This window comes from Vulpes vulpes, chromosome 2 (genome assembly GCF_048418805.1).
Source record: "Vulpes vulpes isolate BD-2025 chromosome 2, VulVul3, whole genome shotgun sequence".
NCBI lineage: Eukaryota > Metazoa > Chordata > Mammalia > Carnivora > Canidae > Vulpes > Vulpes vulpes.
In genome coordinates, this window is record NC_132781.1 from 37573151 (window position 1) to 37592594 (window position 19444).

General features: G+C 43.3%; 1 protein-coding gene across 1 annotated transcript; it reads left to right on the forward strand.

The window, feature by feature from the left end:
• Nucleotides 1-280: 280 nt before the first annotated feature.
• Nucleotides 281-5394, forward strand: LOC112918094 (regakine-1-like). The gene is made up of 3 exons (XM_025996254.2): nt 281-436; nt 4497-4617; nt 5003-5394. Exons 1-3 carry the CDS (start codon nt 367-369, stop codon nt 5094-5096), a joined length of 285 nt encoding a protein of 94 aa, XP_025852039.1. The 5' UTR covers nt 281-366; the 3' UTR covers nt 5097-5394.
• The last annotated feature ends 14050 nt before the right edge of the window (nt 5395-19444 follow it).

Sequence of the window (19444 nt, forward strand, 5' to 3'; positions counted from 1 at the left end):
AAGGAGGCTTCACTAGGCTCCCTACAAAGGAGCAGAAAAAGAGGGCAGTTTCTACCCCAAATCCCTTTGCCTCTGGGCCTCCCCCACCACTACCCTTAAAATGCAAGCCAAATGTGAATTCTGGGATCATTCACTACTTTCTACTTCTCTTTGAATACATTGACTCAGTTCTCATATTTTAGATATATCATCAGTCATAATTCCAAAGAAACAAAACTCTCATGCAATCTTGGATTGTTCTATCTCGTGACTTCCTCACCAGCAATCTCTTATAAAGAAGGGGTCAGAGCCCAGATTTCAAAGAGTCAGAGAACCCAGGAGTCTTCAGCCCCATCCTGCTCCTGCAGCCGGTCAGCCCCCAGAAGGATGAAGGTCAGCCTCATTGCCCTGGTCTTCCTCCTCATTCTTGCTGCCCTCCACTCTGAGGCCAATGAAGGTGAGACCTGTTACTCTTATTCCTCTGAATAGAGATAGCACAGTGACTGGAGGCAGGGGGCTATGGGAAGGAGATAGGGGTGGTCCAGAATAGGCTACCTGCGGGTCCCTGCAAAACAGTATCTTTACCAAGGGCCTCTCCCCATTCCTGGTTGGGACTCGTTTCTGCCTCCTCTGGGGAAAGGAAAACCTACCTCTGAATACAGCCCCCCTGGCCCTGGGGATTCAGCAGAAAGAAGCTCCCTATTGCAGATACACGGGAGCCCACGCATAAGCAGAAACTCCCTATTGCAGATACACGGGAGCCCACGCATAAGCGTAGGCTGGGACAGAGGAACCTGGAAAGGATCAAACTGTCTTCATGGCTTAGATAGGGTTTTACAACATGCTGATTGGTCACCAACATTTAAAAATCTGTATTTGTTTCTTTCGCAAATATGGAAGACCAAGCAGACATGAGCCTGAGTTTCCACAAGCTTTCACTGGGACTGATGTGGTGGGTGCCATCCCTTTAGACAGGGGTGCACTTCCAGGTCTTAGAAGCCCCCACTGACAGCGCCATGTGCACCTGCTGTCTGCCTGGCCTTTGGGGTTGAGCCTGAGACTCCCATATCAGCTTCCCCCTCTTCCTTTAAAATTTGTCTAGTGTGTCTATGGCATAGAGCTGCTCCTGGCATATAGTAAGCTCTTAATAAATATTTGTGCAATACTCTGATCAGTAGCACCAAGTGATTGAAAAAGGCACAGCTAGACTCCAGGTGTCCAGCTCACTGCATTTTCCACCCTAAACAGGCATGGTTGCCTTTCTGCAGGGGAGAAGATGGAACAGCGGGACCCTGGGGGGAGATTCCCCAGGAAACTGCTCTCTGGAGATTAAGTTAACCAAACTCAAAGACAGAGATACATTCAGTCTTAGGACTCTGATTTGCATCCCTGATAGCCCTAGAAATGATGGCCAGTTTTTCAGGAATTTTGACAGCATCTAGCTCTAGAGCTCTGTAATGCTTTCCTGTAATTCCCGTTATCATCGTAGGCCTTCTCATCTACAGATGGGATGAGTGATACTTTCTCAAAAAGGTTGTTGTGAGGAATGAAGATAAGCCACATCTAGAACTAAGCCACACATCAGGCCTATGGCCGAGACTCAGTGAATAGCACTTCTTTTTAATTCTTCAGAGAGCAGCGACACAAAATGGAGAAATAGCTGGCTTTACAATCAAGGAGATGTAGATCTAAGTTGAATTCATTCGTTCATTCATTCATTCAACAAAAATATTCTAAAAGCCTACTCTTGCCACCCTTTCTGTAAATGTGCTGGACTACAGATGCTGTCTCTGCTCCCAGGGAGCCTCAGTCTAGAAGCTCTATAACACCAGGCAGTTTGTGAACCTTCCTTGTCTCTTTCAGACCTCCTGAACCTCAGGCTCTTTATCTGTTACGCATGGGCAGTGAGGCCCTGATTTTAACAATCATCAATGTATAAATCAATACACAGTACTTGCCCCCTTGATATTTGCTGTTTTAAGGACACAGGTTCAGAAAGGGTGGGTGTCCTATCTGTAGTCACATAGCTTTCAGGAACAGAAACAAGGACAAATGTAGCTTTCCTGAATATAGTCAAGGCTCTGTTCCTTATAGCATCACAAGACCTTGAAGGAGGACCCTCTCCTATGAAGTGGACCAGTCCTGCCCTCCTGTAGCCCATCCTGGGCATCCATTGGCAATTCCACATGGCAACTCCTTCTCAGCATGTCTGAGAAGCATGAAATTATATTTTTCCAAAGCCCAAGCCCTAAGAAAACTCATTTGAAAAATTGAGAAAATGTGGAAAAGTAGAATTCTCTTGCAAGAATTAAAGCTTAACAATCAATATGGAGGTGTTACTGATTTAAAGGAATCCACATTGGGGATCCCTAGGTGGCTCATTGGTTTAGCGTCTGCCTTCAGCCCAGGGCACGATCCTGGAGTCCCAGGATAGAGTCCCACATCGGGCACTCTGCATGGAGCCTGCTTCTGTCTCTGTCTCTCTCTGTCTCTGTCTCTCTCTTTCTTTCTCTCTCTCTCTCTCTGTGTCTCTCATGAATAAATAAAATCTTCAAAAAAATAAATAAAGGAATCCACTGACACATAGAGCAAAGGCAGGAAACACAGGACAGTTGGAATTTAAAGGTAAGATCAGTATTTTGGAAAACCAGGACAGAAGCATGTGGGGAGACATGCTCGGAGACACCTTGACAGCTCAGAGTTATAGCCATGTTGCAAGTACACTTAACACAAATCATATGAGCAGTGGTTCAAGAAATAAGTTTTAAAAGCAAAATATATCCTTAAATGGGCAATTTCAACTGTGATTCCTGCTAGGAGATGTGAATATTCTGTTATTTGAACAATAATACTCATTGACATTACCCAATGTTTGAATAATTGTTACAGGTTCTAGTTCCTTATAAATGCTTTGGCAGAAGAACATGTAAATGTCAGACATGTACATGTCATTGGCTGCTGGGATGTGGAACCAGAAACATTTGCTAATTTGTACATAAAATCTAAATTGGCAAAAGCATTATTAACTTGAATTAAAAAAACCAAGTCAGTACAAGAAGACAAGATATGCCCATTGTTAAAAAAGAAAATGAGCTTGTATGAAGGATTATAGACTCTAACACCCAACTTAAAGATGAACTTGGACATATTTTGAACAATTTGACCAACAGAATGCAAAATGGAAAACAATATTTCTACATTTGCAATATTTGTTATAACACAATGACAAAGACTACAAATGGGGGATCCCTGGGTAGCGCAGCGGTTTGGCGCCTGCCTTTGGCCCAGGGCGCGATCCTGGAGACCCGGGATCGAATCCCACATCAGGCTTCCGGTGCATGGAGCCTGCTTCTCCCTCCGCCTGTGTCTCTGCCTCTCTCTCTCTCTCTGTGTGTGTGACTATCATAAATAAATAAAAATTTAAAAAAAAGACTACAAATGGGTAATTAATGTTTTCTGTGTTTTAAAAATTCATTTTTGATCACTTTTAAATATCTTAAATATTAAACATCTATAGTATTTTTTCAGTTTTTAAATAATTTTTCTTGGCCATTTATTTTGTGTCATTTCCCTTTTGCCATATTTTCTGTTATTGGCTGTATCTGCCAGAGAACGTTCCACATGTTATTGAATATATAATCTTTTTTTAAGATTTTACATATTTATTCGTAAGAGACACAGAGAGAGAGCCAGAGACCTAGGTAGAGGGAGAAATAGGCTCCCCAGGAGGAGGCTGAAGTGGGACTCCATCCTGGATCCCGGAATCCTGGGATCATACCCTGAGCCAAAGGCAGATGCTCAACCACTGAGCTACCCAGGCGTCTCTGAACATATAATCTTGTCATAGCCCTTAGAGACACCATTCATTACCTTTTTTTTTTTTTTTACAGAAAACCTATAAAACTTACAGAAAACCTATAAAACTTTCAGAATCACAGAAAAGTGATTCATTGCTTAGAATATGGTCATGCATTTTTAGAAACATGAAAACGTTATAGAAAATATACAGTACACCTAAGACAAATACAATATTATATTGTCAATTATATCTCGATTTTAAAAGAAAGAAAACTTGAATAATTTATGAGTTAAGAATTGCCAGGAATTCTGATTTCTTATTCCCAAATCCTGAAGACTGTCAGAAATTTGAAACACTTCAACCAGAGTCACATCCCACCCTGGGGGAAGGGTCAGAGAGAAGTCAGGAGGAGCCAGCAGTGAGGAAGGAAGAGAGGTTTTATTTATTTTTTTTTTTTAAGTAATCTCTACACCCAACATGGGGCCCTAATTCACTACCCTGAGATCAAGAGTCACATGCCCTACTGACCAAGCCAGCCAGGCACCCCTAGAGGAGGAGAATTTAAAAGGGGGAGGAGGAATTGCTGCCAGGGAGAGGCCAGGCCTTACTCCTTCCAAGGTTCTCTGGTTTCCTCCTCTGATACTCTGGCTGATAGAGATACAGGTCTATGCTTCCTTGTGGAGAAGCTTTCAGCATCACATGGCCCTCTTCCTTGCAGAACTAGTTAATGAATTAACAATCAGTCCATGCTGTTTGGCCTTCATCTCACGGCGAGTCCCACTCCGGTTTGTGAAAGGTTATCAGAGAACCGGTGACCATTGCCTCACCCCAGGGATCATGTAAGTTGGGCCACGCTGAGGGTGGAAAGGGGTGCAAATGTGAGAACCAGTAGGGCCTGGGAGAGAGAAATAGGGAGAGAAATAGGGATGGGAGTATGTAGGAAGTGGGAGGAACAGAGGAAGAAACAGCTGAGCTGCAGCCTGGGGACTATCCAGCCTAAGCTTGGCCGCCAGGGGGGACATGAGAGCTGGTAGTGGGGTCTTCACTGAGTCCCTGGGCTGGGAGGCTTGGGGGGGGGGGTGGCAACAGAGAGTGGGAGTGTCCTTCTTTCTGTGAGCGGCCAACATCCAGCAGAGAGGGAGGTGGGAAAGCTCAAGCTGGGTAGAAAATGGGCTCCTCTCTGCCTGCTGACTCAGTTTCTCCTTTCTCCTTCTTGATCCACAGTTTCCTTACCCACAAGGGCAGACAGATCTGTGCCAACCCCAATGTCGCCTGGGTGCAGGAGTACATCAGACACCTAGACTCTCTGCCAAAGTGATCTGGAAGCAATGGGGCCAGCATGGCTGAGGGAGCTTGAGAAGAGGCCACAGAGCCCCTTTCCTCCTCAACTCTCTCAGCCCCAGAAAGTCTCTGGGAGTTATCCTGCCCCAACCTGAAGCTCTTTCATGTTTTCTGTGCTCCCATTCTCTGATGAATTTTGCCCTTTCCTGAAGCTTTGCTTTGACACTTCCCTCTGGGACCTGAGGACACTCAGGTGTCTGTGGCTCCCAGACCGCATCTGTCTTCCCTTTGCAGGCAGCCAGTTGTTGAAATAAAGTCATGCCACAGAAAGGAAACCTGGTGGTTTGAATTGGTTCTCTCGCAGATAGCTGGTTATTTCTTTTATTTTACAGACACTTCTACAATATTTACTATGTATCAGGTGCTGTTCTAGACTCTTCCATATGAACGAAATAATTTAAATAATGGGATGATGGGAGCAGAGTTAGAATCAGGAGTACTGATGACAAGTGATCCCTAGTTCGGGGCCTTACATACATAAAAATATAGACAAACAGTTTGTTTGCTTATAAAGTACAGAGTTGAGGTGCACACCTAACACACCTCATCATTCCCATCACCCAGGCTGGGAAAGATGCAGTTCATCCTTCCTTGAAAGCTCTTCTCCAAACCTCTGTCATCTAAACATTTACTTCTCTATCCCCTCAATACCTAGTTTAAGTAACACCTGTTCTCTGTACTCAAACTCACTCAGCCCAAACCCTGAGGTCTGCAGTCTCTTCAGTGCTCCCTTGACCCTCATCCCTGATGCCTGGTGTGGAAGTGACTTTGGACATTTGAGCATGTCCCCGCCACCACCCCAGTTAAAGACAGAGCCAGTCCTCCGTGGGGCACAAGGAGGAAACAGGAGGTAGGGTGGGAGGTACTCAGCTCTGCTCTGGGGGATGCTGAGGGTGATGCCAATCTGGCCATGCTTCACCAGACACCAACCAGAGAAGGGGCTCAGGGACACTGATGTTGTTCAACCCATGCCCCAAAACTCAAGTCTTGGGGAAGACATACTACAGCTTGCTGCCTCAATCCTAAACTCCTGTGAAAGAAGGATCCTATTTGACACCATAGGTCAGCGATCTCTGTACATCTGTGGGTTTGGTGGTAGGGTATGGAGGGCCATCTACTGTCAGGGGCGAAGTTAGGAAATCAACAGTCTATCTTATGTGTCTTCACATTTCCCCATCAAGTCCCATTTCCTCACTTTACTGCTCCTCGCTCTTCCAAATTCCAATCCCTAGAGCCCTAATGTGCCTGGGCTTACTCTTACTCAAATCCCATCTGGAAAACAGTTCTTCACACCTCCATTCACACTAAAATGTGGTCAAAACTTTGAGGGAGTTCAAATCTCAAAGTCAAAGGGACAAAAATCGGTGAGGAGATACAGAGGGCCTGGGGTCTTTGGGAAGGTTGGGAAGGAGTGCAGGGGTAGAGGGCCAGTGATGCCCTGATGTTGGAGGACCACATCAGTCAAATAGGCTGCAGATGGAGGTTGAGCAGCGGAGATGCAAAGGTATGGGACTCATAGCCCTATAGGTGAGCACAGCCATCTGACCCCCCAGCAAAATGAACCTATATGCCTACAGGAGGGAAGGAAGGAGCTTAGGGAAGCACCTACTATGTGTCAAGAACTGTACAAAGTGTTCTACATACACAACATCATTTAACCATCCCCACTTCCCTGTGGTGTCAAGCTCATTACTCCTGTTTTACTATAAAGTCCATTTCGAGCACAGTCTTCCTAATTCTTCTTTTTTTTTTTTTTAATTTTTTTTTTTTTTTTTTTTATGATAGTCACAGAGAGAGAGAGAGAGGCAGAAACACAGGCGGAGGGAGAAGCAGGCTCCATGCACCGGGAGCCTGACGTGGGATTCGATCCCGGGTCTCCAGGATCACGCCCTGGGCCAAAGGCAGGCACCAAACCGCTGCGCCACCCAGGGATCCCTCCTAATTCTTCTTGATCCATCAGTCTCTCTAGGTGATCTCAGCCAGACTTATAACTTCCATACTCCCCAGTATGCTGACAGGTTCCAAATTTATACTCCTCTAGCCCAGGCATCTCCACTTAGGAGTCTAATAGCTTCTCAAAATTAGGTCCTCCAAACTGAACTCCTGAATGTCCCCAAATCTGCTCCTTCTTTGTCTTTCCATCCCCATCCTCAGTAAATGGTAGCAAGATCCTTCCAATGGTTCTGAACAAAATCCAGTGGTCATCTGTGATTCTGCTCTTTCTTTCCTACCTCATGTATCTTGTTCTTCATACATCCAAAACCTGAGCACTTGCTGCCATCTCTGCTGTTACTCCACCACTCACTGTCTTTCACCAAGATGACCAGAGTAGCCTCTTAAGAGTCTCCATGCTTGTAATCTCAACAGAACACTCAATGATCCTTTCAAACATATGTCAGATCACTCCATTCTCCTGCTCAAACCACCCCCCATGGTTTCCCACCCCAGAGTCAAAGTCTTTACAATACCTAAAAGATCCTGCATGATTTACCCACCAGCCCCCACACCACCTGACCTCAGCTCCTACTTTTTCCTAGCTTCCTCCACTCCACTTCAACACCTTTCATGTGGTTCCCCAAACACAACAGGCAGGATCCAGCTCCAGGGTTTAATGCCTTTTCCTCTGCTAGCATCCTTCTCCTCCATCTGGTAAGCTTCCTTTAGGTCATGCTCAAATACCACCTTATCAGGAAAGCCTTCCTTGAACATCCTATAATATTTCTACACACACACACAATTCCTTATCCTCCTTCCCCACTTGTCACTACTTCCATAGTACTTACCAGCTTGAATTATACTATATACTTTTGTTTGTTTATTTTGTTTGGGTTTTTTGTTGTTGTTTATCTGTTTTCTTATAATTAGAACGTAAGCTTCATGAAGGCAGAATTTTTTAAATATTTATTCACTGCTCTACTCTCAGTGCCTAGAGAGGACCTGGTAAGCGTAGGCACTGTTGAATGGATGCAATGATGGGTGGGTGGATGGATGGATGGATGGATGGGGTCATTTAGGCTCATAAACAAGCCTAAAGAGGATACGGCTTCCAGGAGGGAATTTTTGGAACTTCCCCATCTTGAAGAGCTTCTTCCCAGCTGGAGGATAACCACTGATGACCTTCATAGAAGAGGTTCCAGAAAGTAGAGAACAATGGCAATTCATTCTGCCATTCAGATGCCATTCTCCTTAGTTATCTGGGATGCTTGCCCCTGCAGGGAGCTGAGATGGATACTGAGTGTCCTGTGAATTGGAACTATAACTGCCATGGGATGTGCTTCTTCTTCAAGCTTCCCTCCTCAGGAAATAGAATCTCCATTCTCCAAACTACTCAAGCTGAAAACAGGAAGTCATCCTTAAAACAACTCACCCTCATACCTGCCCCCATCCAATCCATTAATAAATTCCTTCATTCTGCCAAAATCCCTCTCAAATCCATCTACTTTAGCTCCTCCACCACCACCCTAATCCAAGCACTTATCCACAAGACCTCATGATGTGTCTCAGAAGCAGATGAGGATTTGGCAGGTATATAGAATCCAATCACGCATCTGAGAATGGTGCCTGGTCAGGATGATCATGAAAATTCAGAATTAAAAAAAAGAAAGAAAGAAAATTCAGAATTCAACTATAAAGTTGCTGAAGAAAGTCAGCCATAACCTTAGCAGGGGATACAAGGATACAAAATTCTATCCACACAGATCACAGGCTTTGAAGCATCTTCAGAGCCAGAGAGGATGGTCATAAATGTCCTAACGAATGAAAGAAATTACAAAATCTAGCTTGGCCATGAGGAATGTTTGCTATACTCTCAGTAAAGGTGCTGGCTTCTGTCTACACAAGTAACACAAAAGAATCATTTGAGGATAAAATTAGAACCTAGAAGCCACCAATCCATTTTAAAGGAAGTGGACTTTTTGAGAGGCAAATTTTGATTGCATCGAACCTATAATTCAGTTCAGTAGTGTTCCTGCATATGAATATTTCCCTTTCCCCAAAGCAAAGTTACTCTTTCAAGAGGCCTCAGGACACTTTAAGGGAAGCTAGCAAGAAAATTTTCACCATTCACATTTGAGCAGTGATTTATGGATCCTCCTCAAGTATACTTATCCTTCATATATTCAAGAATGTCTGAATCTCAGGGGAACCTGAATGGCTGAGTCGTGAAGCATCTGCCTTTGGCTCAGTTCTTGATGTCAGGGTCCTGGAATGGAGTCCTGCCTTGGTCTCTCTGCTCGGCGGGAGTCTGTTTCTCCCTATCCTTCTGTGCCCTTTCTCTCTCAAACAAATAAATAAATAGTTTAAAAAAAAATAAAGGAAGTGGACTCCAACCCTCCTATTGTCATAGAGTTCTGCATACCCAGTCATGGTGGAGTGGAATCATCCTTATAGTGTGCAGGCCCAGGTCTCAAGTCCTTTTTGGCCAATAAGCAAACTCCCCGCTGCTGGGATGGTGATTTTGGTGAATACCATAAAAAAACTGGTCTATTAATCTCAATATGTTTAAGATAATAACACTGTACCCTAGTGGGTAAGCCACAGAATGGTTAAAATCAAACATAGATAGGAAGCTGTAAACTCAATACTACAAAGATTAGGAATGTGTTTGTAATCATTCGAATCACCTATGTTATATGGAAATTCAAGTGTTTATATTTTGAATAGAGTGAATTAGAGTCCATGACAGATTATCCTTGTGACTGCAAAATAAAGTGTGTAATTAAATCATTTATTTTGTACTTGTGATTCTGAGTTGAGAGATAAAAGAGAATTTGCCTTAGTGGAGAATATTGGAATGTTTAACACACCTTTATTTTCCTTATCTACAGGCTTAATTTGTTATTTTTACAGGAGTGAAGTACTTCAGAAGGTTCTGAGTATTAGATCAGGCATGTAGAGTACTTTAAAAAGTTCAATATATTAAGAGCAGCTTAAATTGTCTACAAATATTTCATCAACGAAGATGGTAAATGAGATCGATTGTTTAAGGGCAGTCTATTCCACTTCATTAAGCATTATGCAAGGGCCTCTTAAATTTTGCTAACTTTATAAGTTAGCAAATGGCTAACTTTTTAGCAAATGGCTGATGGGAAACTAATTTTTTAATTTGTTGCTCTACTGAACTAATATCTATTTAAAAATCAAAGGAGGGGCTCCTAAGTAGCTCAGTTGGTGACTCTGACTCTTGATTTTGGCTCAGGTCATGATATCAAGATTGCAGGATCAAGCCCTGGGTGAGGCTCTGAGCTCAGCATGGAGTCTACTAGAGATTCTCTCCTTCTCTCACTCCCCCTGCCCCTTGCCCCACTCACAATCATGCATGCTCTAAAATAAACTTAAAAATAAACACATAAATATCAAAGGAACCTCAAACAGCTTCCAACACAGAACTCCACCTGCAGACATGAACAGACTCACACCAACAGAAGTCATCCTTATCTCTTGCCCTGATGACCACAATATGCTCCCCTTGGACTCCCCACTTCCATTCTTCCCCCATCCTCTCCATTCTCCACTGCAGCCACCTGAAAACCCTCTAAGAGCTTCCCATTATAACTAGAATAAAATGCAATATCCTTACATGTCCTGCCAGGTGTCCCCATAATAGGGCCCCTGCCTTTCTCCTGAGACCCATCCTGAGCCACTATATTTTTAAAAAATATTTTATTTATTTATTCATGAGAGACAGAGAGAGAGAGAATGAGAAGCAGAGACACAGGCAGAGGGAGAAGCAGGCTCATGCAGGGAGCCTAACGTGGACTCAATCCCGGGTCTCCAAGATCAGGCCCTGGGCTGAAGGCAGCGCTAAACCGCTGAGCCACCTGGGCTGCCCCTAAGCCACTTTCTACCTTGTCTCAGTGCTCCAGCTACACTGATTTTCTTTTGTTATCTCAAATGCTCTATCCTCATTTTTGTCCCAGGGATTTTGCATATGTTATTCATTCCCTCTCCTAAGGTTTTCATTCCACCCACCCTTAGCTGGCCAGCTCCCACTCATCCTTTAGGTCTCAGTTAACCAATCTTTCCTTAGAGTGGACTTGCATTAACCTGGAGTATAAGTTTGGTCTCCAATGATACTGTTTCATAAAACCCTATAACTAACCCTTCACAGCTCTTATCATACTCTTTTTTAAAAGATTTTATTTATTCATTCATGAGAGAGAGAGAAGGAGGCAGAGATGCAGGCTCTCTGTGGGAACCCAATATGGGACTCAATCCTGGACCCCAGGATCAAGCCCTAAGTCAAAGGCAGTTGCTCAATCGTTGAGCCACCCAGGCGTCCCTCTTGTCATACTTATTAATTATATATTTATTATACATGATTATTTCCTTAATGTTTCTCTCCATCACAAGACTGTTGGTTCCATGAGACCAAGTAGTATTGGATAGGTGAATTAGGAGTGGCAAACCCTTTGCTGATGGCCTAGGAAGCATCTCTCCACCCTCAGCTTTACTCTAAAGAATTAGCTGGATTATACCAGAATTCTAGGTTACGGGTTAGGAGCCAAATCCAGCCTGCCGCCTGTTTTTGCAAATGAAGTTCTATTGGAACACAGTCATGCCCATGTATTTACATATTGTTCATGGCTGCTTTTGCTGTACAAGTACAGAGCTGGACAGATGTGACAGAGGCTTTGTGTGGCCCACAACATTCAAAATATTTACTTTCTAGGATAAATATTTATTTTCTAGGATAAAATACCTATGCCAGTATGCAAATGTCCCTGAACAACTGGCATCTAAGCTCCAGATGTTCTTCTCCCCTGCAAAACCAGTTCAGGCTCCCACTATGCATGACCAGTTGGTTCTTTCTGCCCCCTTCTAACTTCCCTATATTAGGTGAAACAACTCAGCAGAATATCTCTCCAGGAGCACTCCCCATGTTGCACCCAATGGTGACTGGTCCAATAATGCTTCTCCATGGGACAAGGAGGGTTTAGGGGACTGCTATAAGTTTTTCCTCCATAAGTCTCTTGCTATACAATGTCTTCCCACCCTCTTACTCAACAACTACTAAGGAAAGAAGAAATGAGTAAGTGGGTAAATGACCTGCAGGTGGCTCTAGTACTTCACCAGTGACTCATCAAATGAGGACAAATTGGGATCACATTGAGGGTTTGGACTACTTTTTGCTTTATGGAGGTTAATACATTGGATTTTTTTTTTTTTTGAGAAAAGCATTGCAAACTGAATTTCCCATTGTCATTTTCTTTTGCTATTAGTTTATCTCATTACTTGGAGAGATAGGTAATTGTTTGCTTTTTCTGATGGTTTTTATAGGTTCTTGTTAGCTGGGCAGGAATTTGGACTCAAAGATCTCTTTACAAAGAGAAAGAACACTTGGAGCCAGGATGGAAATTAATGGCATGTTTAGCTCAAAGTGGCAGATAGAACTCCTAACTTTAGAATTCCTCCTGTCCAAACCCCACTGAAATAATAATTTTGAAGGAAACAAAGAGGGGTTCATGGCAGGAAGACCAATAGTCTAGAGTTTTCATTGAATTTCTGGAAGATGGAAAATGAACCGAGTGCTATAAACAGATCAAATAGCAGAAGAAGCCAGAACCCAGGACACACCCAGGAGGAAACAGCAGTGGAGGCTCTTAGTGACAGGTGGGGAAAGCAGGAGTGAGATATGGGTGGGAGTTCTGAAGATGCATCAGCAAGCAACTATCAGCAGATGCCTTTGTCCTACCCATCCCCATCACTGGGATTTGCAGTGTCAAAGCAAAAACTGGCCCTAGACAAAATCAAACAAGCAGACAAGACTTCATTCAAGACTGTTGCAGTCGGGAAGAGAGAATGAGCTTAACTCTCCCCCACTCCCCACTGAAACAAAAGGCAGGAAGATTCTTAAGGGCTGGGATGAGCTAAGAAAAATCTTAAAGGATCTCAGAGGGAGGTAGCTCTATGGGATGTGACCAGCACATCAAATTATTCCTGAATTTGTAAAGGTGCTTTTCTGTGATTAGGCCATCTGTGTTGGCTAATTGGCACCTATTAAAGTTAGGTTCCTATTGTCCCACAGAGACTGGGATATAAGGGTGTTGTCTTCCTTGATGGTCACATGTCAAAAGAATGAATTCCAGGTCCTTGAGACTTGGTCCTACCAGGCCCTTTTTGGGTATTAAAACAGGCAAGCATCTAGGAGAAGATTTTTACATATTTCAAACATCCCCAACTTTCCTGCCCCCAGCCCACATTGCTGGGCACTGTATCAACAGCATCATAGGCTCACAGTACCTACCTGTTAAAGGTCTGAATGGTTAAGAGTACACAAATCAGTGATTCAATAAATCGGTCAGTGGATGATGCCTCATCATCCCCAGTACAATATCACCAGAGACAATCATCTGAACAAATGGGATTTCTGTTTGGACCTTACACTAATGTTCTTGGCCTCTAGAAATAGATCCACTTGAATTACATGGATAAAGCAATGCTTGGTATATTTTCCTTGACTTTTTTGATATCTTAATATTAAGTAGGAAAGGGGAGCTGATTTTTCCCATATTTTTATTGAAATTTTATCAGCCTATAGAGAAGTTTTGAAACAAAATATCAAAGTGGACAAAAGAAAACTTTGGAAATTATATTGGCACTTAATAGATTTAGATGGGCCAGAAGACCATTTCTGTATCTAAACCTCTGAGAAACTCTTCCAAAGGTCCCATGGCACACTTGTAACAGGATGGCCATCAAATGCAATTTGAGGTGGTAAGAAATTAGAAACAACACAGGAGAACAGAAGAATGTACACATCCAAAGGAAAGTAGGCAGCAGTAAAAATCAATGCACTAAATTTCAATCTAGCTGCTGCTGAGTTGTTTATTTTTATTTATTTATTTTTTTTTTGCTGAGTTGTTTAAAAGGGGACACAGGGATTGCAATTTACCACACTTTATCATCTATGTACAGTAAAATCACACACACAAAGCATTATTATTTAGTGTTCAAGAATACACATCTTTTTTTAAAAGGATTTTATTTATTTATTCATGAGAGACAGAGAGAGGGGCAGAGACACAGGTAGAGGAAGAAGCAGGCTCCATGCCAGGAGCCTGACGCAGGACTCGATCCTGGAACTCCAGGATTGTGCCCTGGACCAAAGGCAGGTGCCAAACCGCTGAGCCACCCAGGGATCCCAAGAATACGCATCTAAACAAAGGTACATGTTGAATACATCAGTGTGAGATCCCATAGGGGAAGGGGAGTAGACACAGACTTATCAGATAAAAGAAGAAAAAAAAATTCTATAGTCACCTGGATCAGCTGATGCTGGTGAGGGGTCATGAACTGAGGGGCAGGATTAACTCCATATTAACTTTTTTTTTTTAAGATTTTATTTATTTATTCATGAGAGACACAGAGAGAGATGCAGAGACACAGGCAGAAGGAGAAGCAGGCTCCCTGCAGGGAGCCTGATGCAGGACTTGATCCCAGGACCCCAGGATCATGACCTGAGCCAAAGGCAGACGCTCAACCGCTGAGCCACCCAGGTGTCCCTCAGGTTAACGTCTGATGTTAACAGAGGCAAGGAGGGAAAAGAAGAAGGGAGGGAGGGTAGGAGGGAGAAAGTAAGAAAGTGAGTATCTACTTTTCTTATTAGTGCTCTGACCTCAGCTGCTTTAATGTCTCCAAAGCAGTGGTGGTAGGAGAGCACCTGCCTGCCTGCCTCTAGTAACTTCTAAGGAAAAAGCTCCTCAGGTACTAGTCTTCACATTCCTCCCAGCCCAGGGGTCCAGGGAGGGCTGCAGAGGGGCAAGCTGGTGAGGGGGCAAATGACTTGGCCAGGAATGTTTCCTGCTGTCACATAGAGCGGAATGATAAATAGGGAATGAAGGATGGTGCCCTGAGTCTATGCCAAGGAGAAAAGGAATACGCTCAAGAAGGACTGGGGAAAAGCCAGAGAAGAGACCATGACATCAGGCTCCTCTATCTGCTGGAAACCACACAGTGGGGCCCTTAGGAGAATGCACCAGGTAATGGTATTAAGAAAGCCTCCAGTGAATATGTACCATATTAAGACACTGCGCAAGCTACTTTACTTTGATCATCTCAACAATTTGCCAAAATAGGAATCATCATCCCACTTATAAGCATGGAAACTGAGATTCGGAGAGGTTAAGTGACTTGCCTGATGCCACCCAGCTAGTAATGTCAATGAAGAAATTCAAATAACCAGCTGAGGAGCCAGACATCCTGGCTTGTTTTAACTATGCCACTTACTCTTTTTTTTTTTTTCCTTTCTGGATCAAGAACAAGTTAATCTCCCAAGGTTGAAGTCTTCTTCCCTATAAAATGTGACCGTACCTAACTCAAAGGGTTGTAATGATGTCCTCTCTCCCTCCCTGTTGATATGGCAGAGACTTGAGGACATTTTGTAAACTCCAGCCCCAACTAACATTAAACCAGGCACAGGAACTGTGCAGTACTCTTCTCTATGTGTCCAGTCACCATACTCCTTCCAGCTGCAGGTAGGGCGGCTATTATAGAGCAGGGTCCTTCTCCCTGAATCCTGCTTGGCTGCCAAGGGAAAAGGCCCAGATCATAAAATCCAGCTTCATGCCTCCTCTCTACACCCTGTTTTACTCTACAGCTTTGCAAAAAATCAGAAGCAATAATCCAACTATGTGTCAAGAAGTTGGTTACTTTTAGCTGAAAAGGCATGATTATCAAAAGGTCAGAGAAAACCCAGTTCCTGGGCAGGGATGAAGCTGGATGAGTCAGGGACTTGGCTCTGTTCCTCCTTGAGCCTCCAGAGGTCCAAAGACAGGAAGCACTGTGGCAAATGTTGGGGGAAGGGAGGGAGCAGTTAGGAAAAGTTTGGTAGGAGGAGAACAGGTCTGCCTGAGGTTCTGTAAGCCCCAAGAAAGGGTCTCAGGGAACTTTGAAGGGGCTTCTGTGTCCAGCACATGCCCAGGAGCAGCCTTCGAGGAGGCACCTGCTGAGCACTCCCAGGATACCCACAGATCAGAGCCCCTGTGTGTCATGGATACCTTGAATGGGGACATCTTTGGGGAGCAAATCACCCAGCAGTCTCCTGCTCAGTCTTGAACTCTAGGGGCCGGTTTGTCCTCTGCTCCTGGATAAAATGACAGTCTCCATGATTTTCCTAGTTCCTCTCAAATAATACGAACCATTCTTCAGTCACTTAAGTCCCGAAACATAGTAACAAATAAATGACTACAATTTAGAATCCCATATGAAAGTTTCACTTCCATCTTGCCTTAATAACACCCTTCGGCCCCTTGCAGGTGGAAAGCTTGTAGTCAGGGACAAAGGGCTTTCCCACCCAGTCCTTAGACATCCCCTGTCCTTGCATTTCTGATTCTTTCAAGAAAGATTACTTTAGGGGGACCTGGGTGGCTCAGTCAGTTGGGCATCTGACTTTTAATTTTGGCTCCAGTTATGATCTTGGGGTCCTGGATCAAGTCCTGTAAGGGGATCTGCACTCAGTGGGGAGTCTTCTTGGGCTTCTCCCTCTCCCTCTCTCTTTGCCCCTGCCCTGGCTCATGCATGTGCTCTCCCTCTCTCTCTCCCTCTCTCTCTCTCTCTAAAACTAAATAAATACAGCTTTTTTAAAAATTGTGGAAAAAAAATTGTGAGCCTGGGTGGCTCAGTGGTTGAATGTCTGCCTTCGGCTCAGGTCGTGATCCCAGGGTCGTAGGATCGAGTCTCACATCCTGCTCCCCACAGGGAGCCTGCTTCTCCCTCTGCCTGTGTCTCTGCCTCTCTCTGTGTGTCTCTCACGAATAAATAAATGAAATCTTTTTTTAAAAATGTGATTGTGGGATCACAGGGGATTTCTGCTAAGTTTTGCTTAACTATTGCCTAAATAAATAAAGTCAATCTTTAAAGAAAAAAGATTCTTTTTCTAATTTATTTTTTATTGGAGTTCGATTTGTCAACGTATAACACTCAGTGCTCATCCCGCCAAGTGCCCCCCTCAGTGCCCGTCACCCAGTCACCCCGACCCCCCGCCCACCTCCCCTTCCACTACACCTTCTTCATTTCCCAGAGTTAGGTGTCTATCATGATTTGTCACCCTCACTGATATCATAGGGCAGCTCTATTTTTAACCCTTTGAGGAACCTCCACACAGTTTTCCAGTGGCTGCACCAGTTCACATCGCCACCAACAGTGCAAGAGGGTTCCCCTTTCTCCACATCCTCTCCAACATTTGTTGTTTCCTGTCTTGTTAATTTTCACCATTCTTACTGGTGTGAGGTGGTATCTTATTGTGGTTTTGATTTGTATTTCCCTGATGCCCAGTGATGCAGAGCATTTTCTCATGTGTTTGTTGGCCATGTCTATGTCTTCCTCTGTGAGATTTCTGTTCATGTGTTTTGCCCATTTCATGATTGGATTGTTTGTTTCTTTGCTATTGAGTTTAATAAGTTCTTTATAGATCATGGATACTAGCCCTTTATCTGATAGGTCATTGGCAAATATCTTCTCCCATTCCGCAGGTTGTCTTTTACTTTTGTTGACTGTTTCTTTTGCTGTGCAGAAGCTTCTTATCTTGATGAAGTCCCAATAATTCATTTTTGCTTTTGTTTCTCTTGCCTTCATGGATGTATCTTGCCAGAAGTTGCTGTGGCCAAGTTCAAAAAGGGTGTTGCCTGTGTTCTCCTCTAGGATTCTGATGGATTCTTGTCTCACATTTAGATCTTTCATCCGTTTTGAGTTTATCTTTGTGTATGGTGTAAGAGAATGGTCTAGTTTCATTCTTCTGCATGTGGCTGTCCAATTTTCCCAGCACCATTTATTGAAGAGACCGTCTTTTTTCCAGTGGGTAGTTTTTCCTGCTTTGTCGAACATTAGTTGACTATAAAGTTGAGGGTCCAGATTCTCTATTCTGTTCCAGTGATCTATGTGTCTGTTTTTGTGCTAGTACCACATTGTCTTGATGACCACAGCTTTGTAGCACCACCTGAAATCTGGCATTGTGACGCCCCCAGCTATGGTTTTCTTTTTTAATATTCCCCTGGCTATTCGGGGTCTTTTCTGATTCCACACAAATCTTAAGTTGATTTGTTCCAACTCTCTGAAGAAAGTCCATAGTATTTTGATAGGGATTGCGTTAAATGTGTAAATTGCCCTGGGTAGCATTGACATTTTCACAATATTAATTCTTCCAATCCATGAGCATGAAATATTTTTCCATCTCTTTGTGTCTTCCCCAATTTCTTTCAGAAGTGTTCTGTAGTGTTTAGGGTATAGATTCTTTACTTCTTTGGTTAGGTTTATTCCTAGGTATCTTATGCTTTTGGGTGCAATTGTAAATGGATTTCACTCCTTAATTTCTCTTTCTTCAGTCTCATTGTTAGTGTATAGACATGCCACTGATTTCTGGGCATTGATTTTGTATCCTGCCACACTGCCAAATTGCTGTATGAGTTCTAGCAATCTTGGGATGGAGGCTTTTGGGTTTTCTACGTACAGTATCATGTCATCTGCAAAGAGGGAGAGTTTTACTTCTTCTTTGCAAATTCGGATGCCTTTTTATTTCTTTTTGTTCTCTGATTGCTGAGGCTAGGACTTCTAGTACTATGTTGAATAGCAATGGTGAGCGTGGACATCCCTGTCGTGTTGCTGATCTTAGGGGAAAGGCTCCCAGTGTTTCCCCATTGAGAATGATATTTGCTGTGGGCTTTTAATAGATGGCTTTTAAAATGCTCTATCCCTATACTCTGAAGAGTTTTGATCAGGAATGGATGCTGTATTTTGTCAAATGCTTTCTCTACATCTCTTGAGAGGATCCTATGGTTCTTGTTTTTTCTCTTGTTGATATCATCTATCACATTGATAGATCAACATTATGAGTGTTGAACCAGCCTTGCATCCCGGGGATAAATTCCACTTAGTCATGGTGAATAATCTTCTTAATGTATTGTTGGATCCTATTGGCTAGTATCTTGTTGAGAATTTTTGCATCTGTGTTCATCAGGGATATTGGTCTATAATTCTCCTTTTAGGTGGGGTCTTTGTCTGGTTTTGGAATTAAGGTGATGCTGGCCTCATAGAACGAGTTTGGAAGTATTCCATCCCTTTCTATCTTTCTGAACAGCTTTAGTAGAATAGGTATGGTTTCTTCTTTAAACGTTTGATAGAATTCCCCTGGGAAGCCATCTGGCCCTGGACTTTTGTGTCTTGGGAGGTTTTTGATGACTGCTTCAATTTCCTCCCTGGTTCAGGTTTTCTATTTCTTCTTGTTCCAGTTTTGGTAGTTTGTGGTTTTCCAGAAATTGTCCATTTCTTCTAGATTGCCTAATTTATTGGCGTATAGCTGCTCATAATAAGTTTTTAAAATCGTTTGTATTT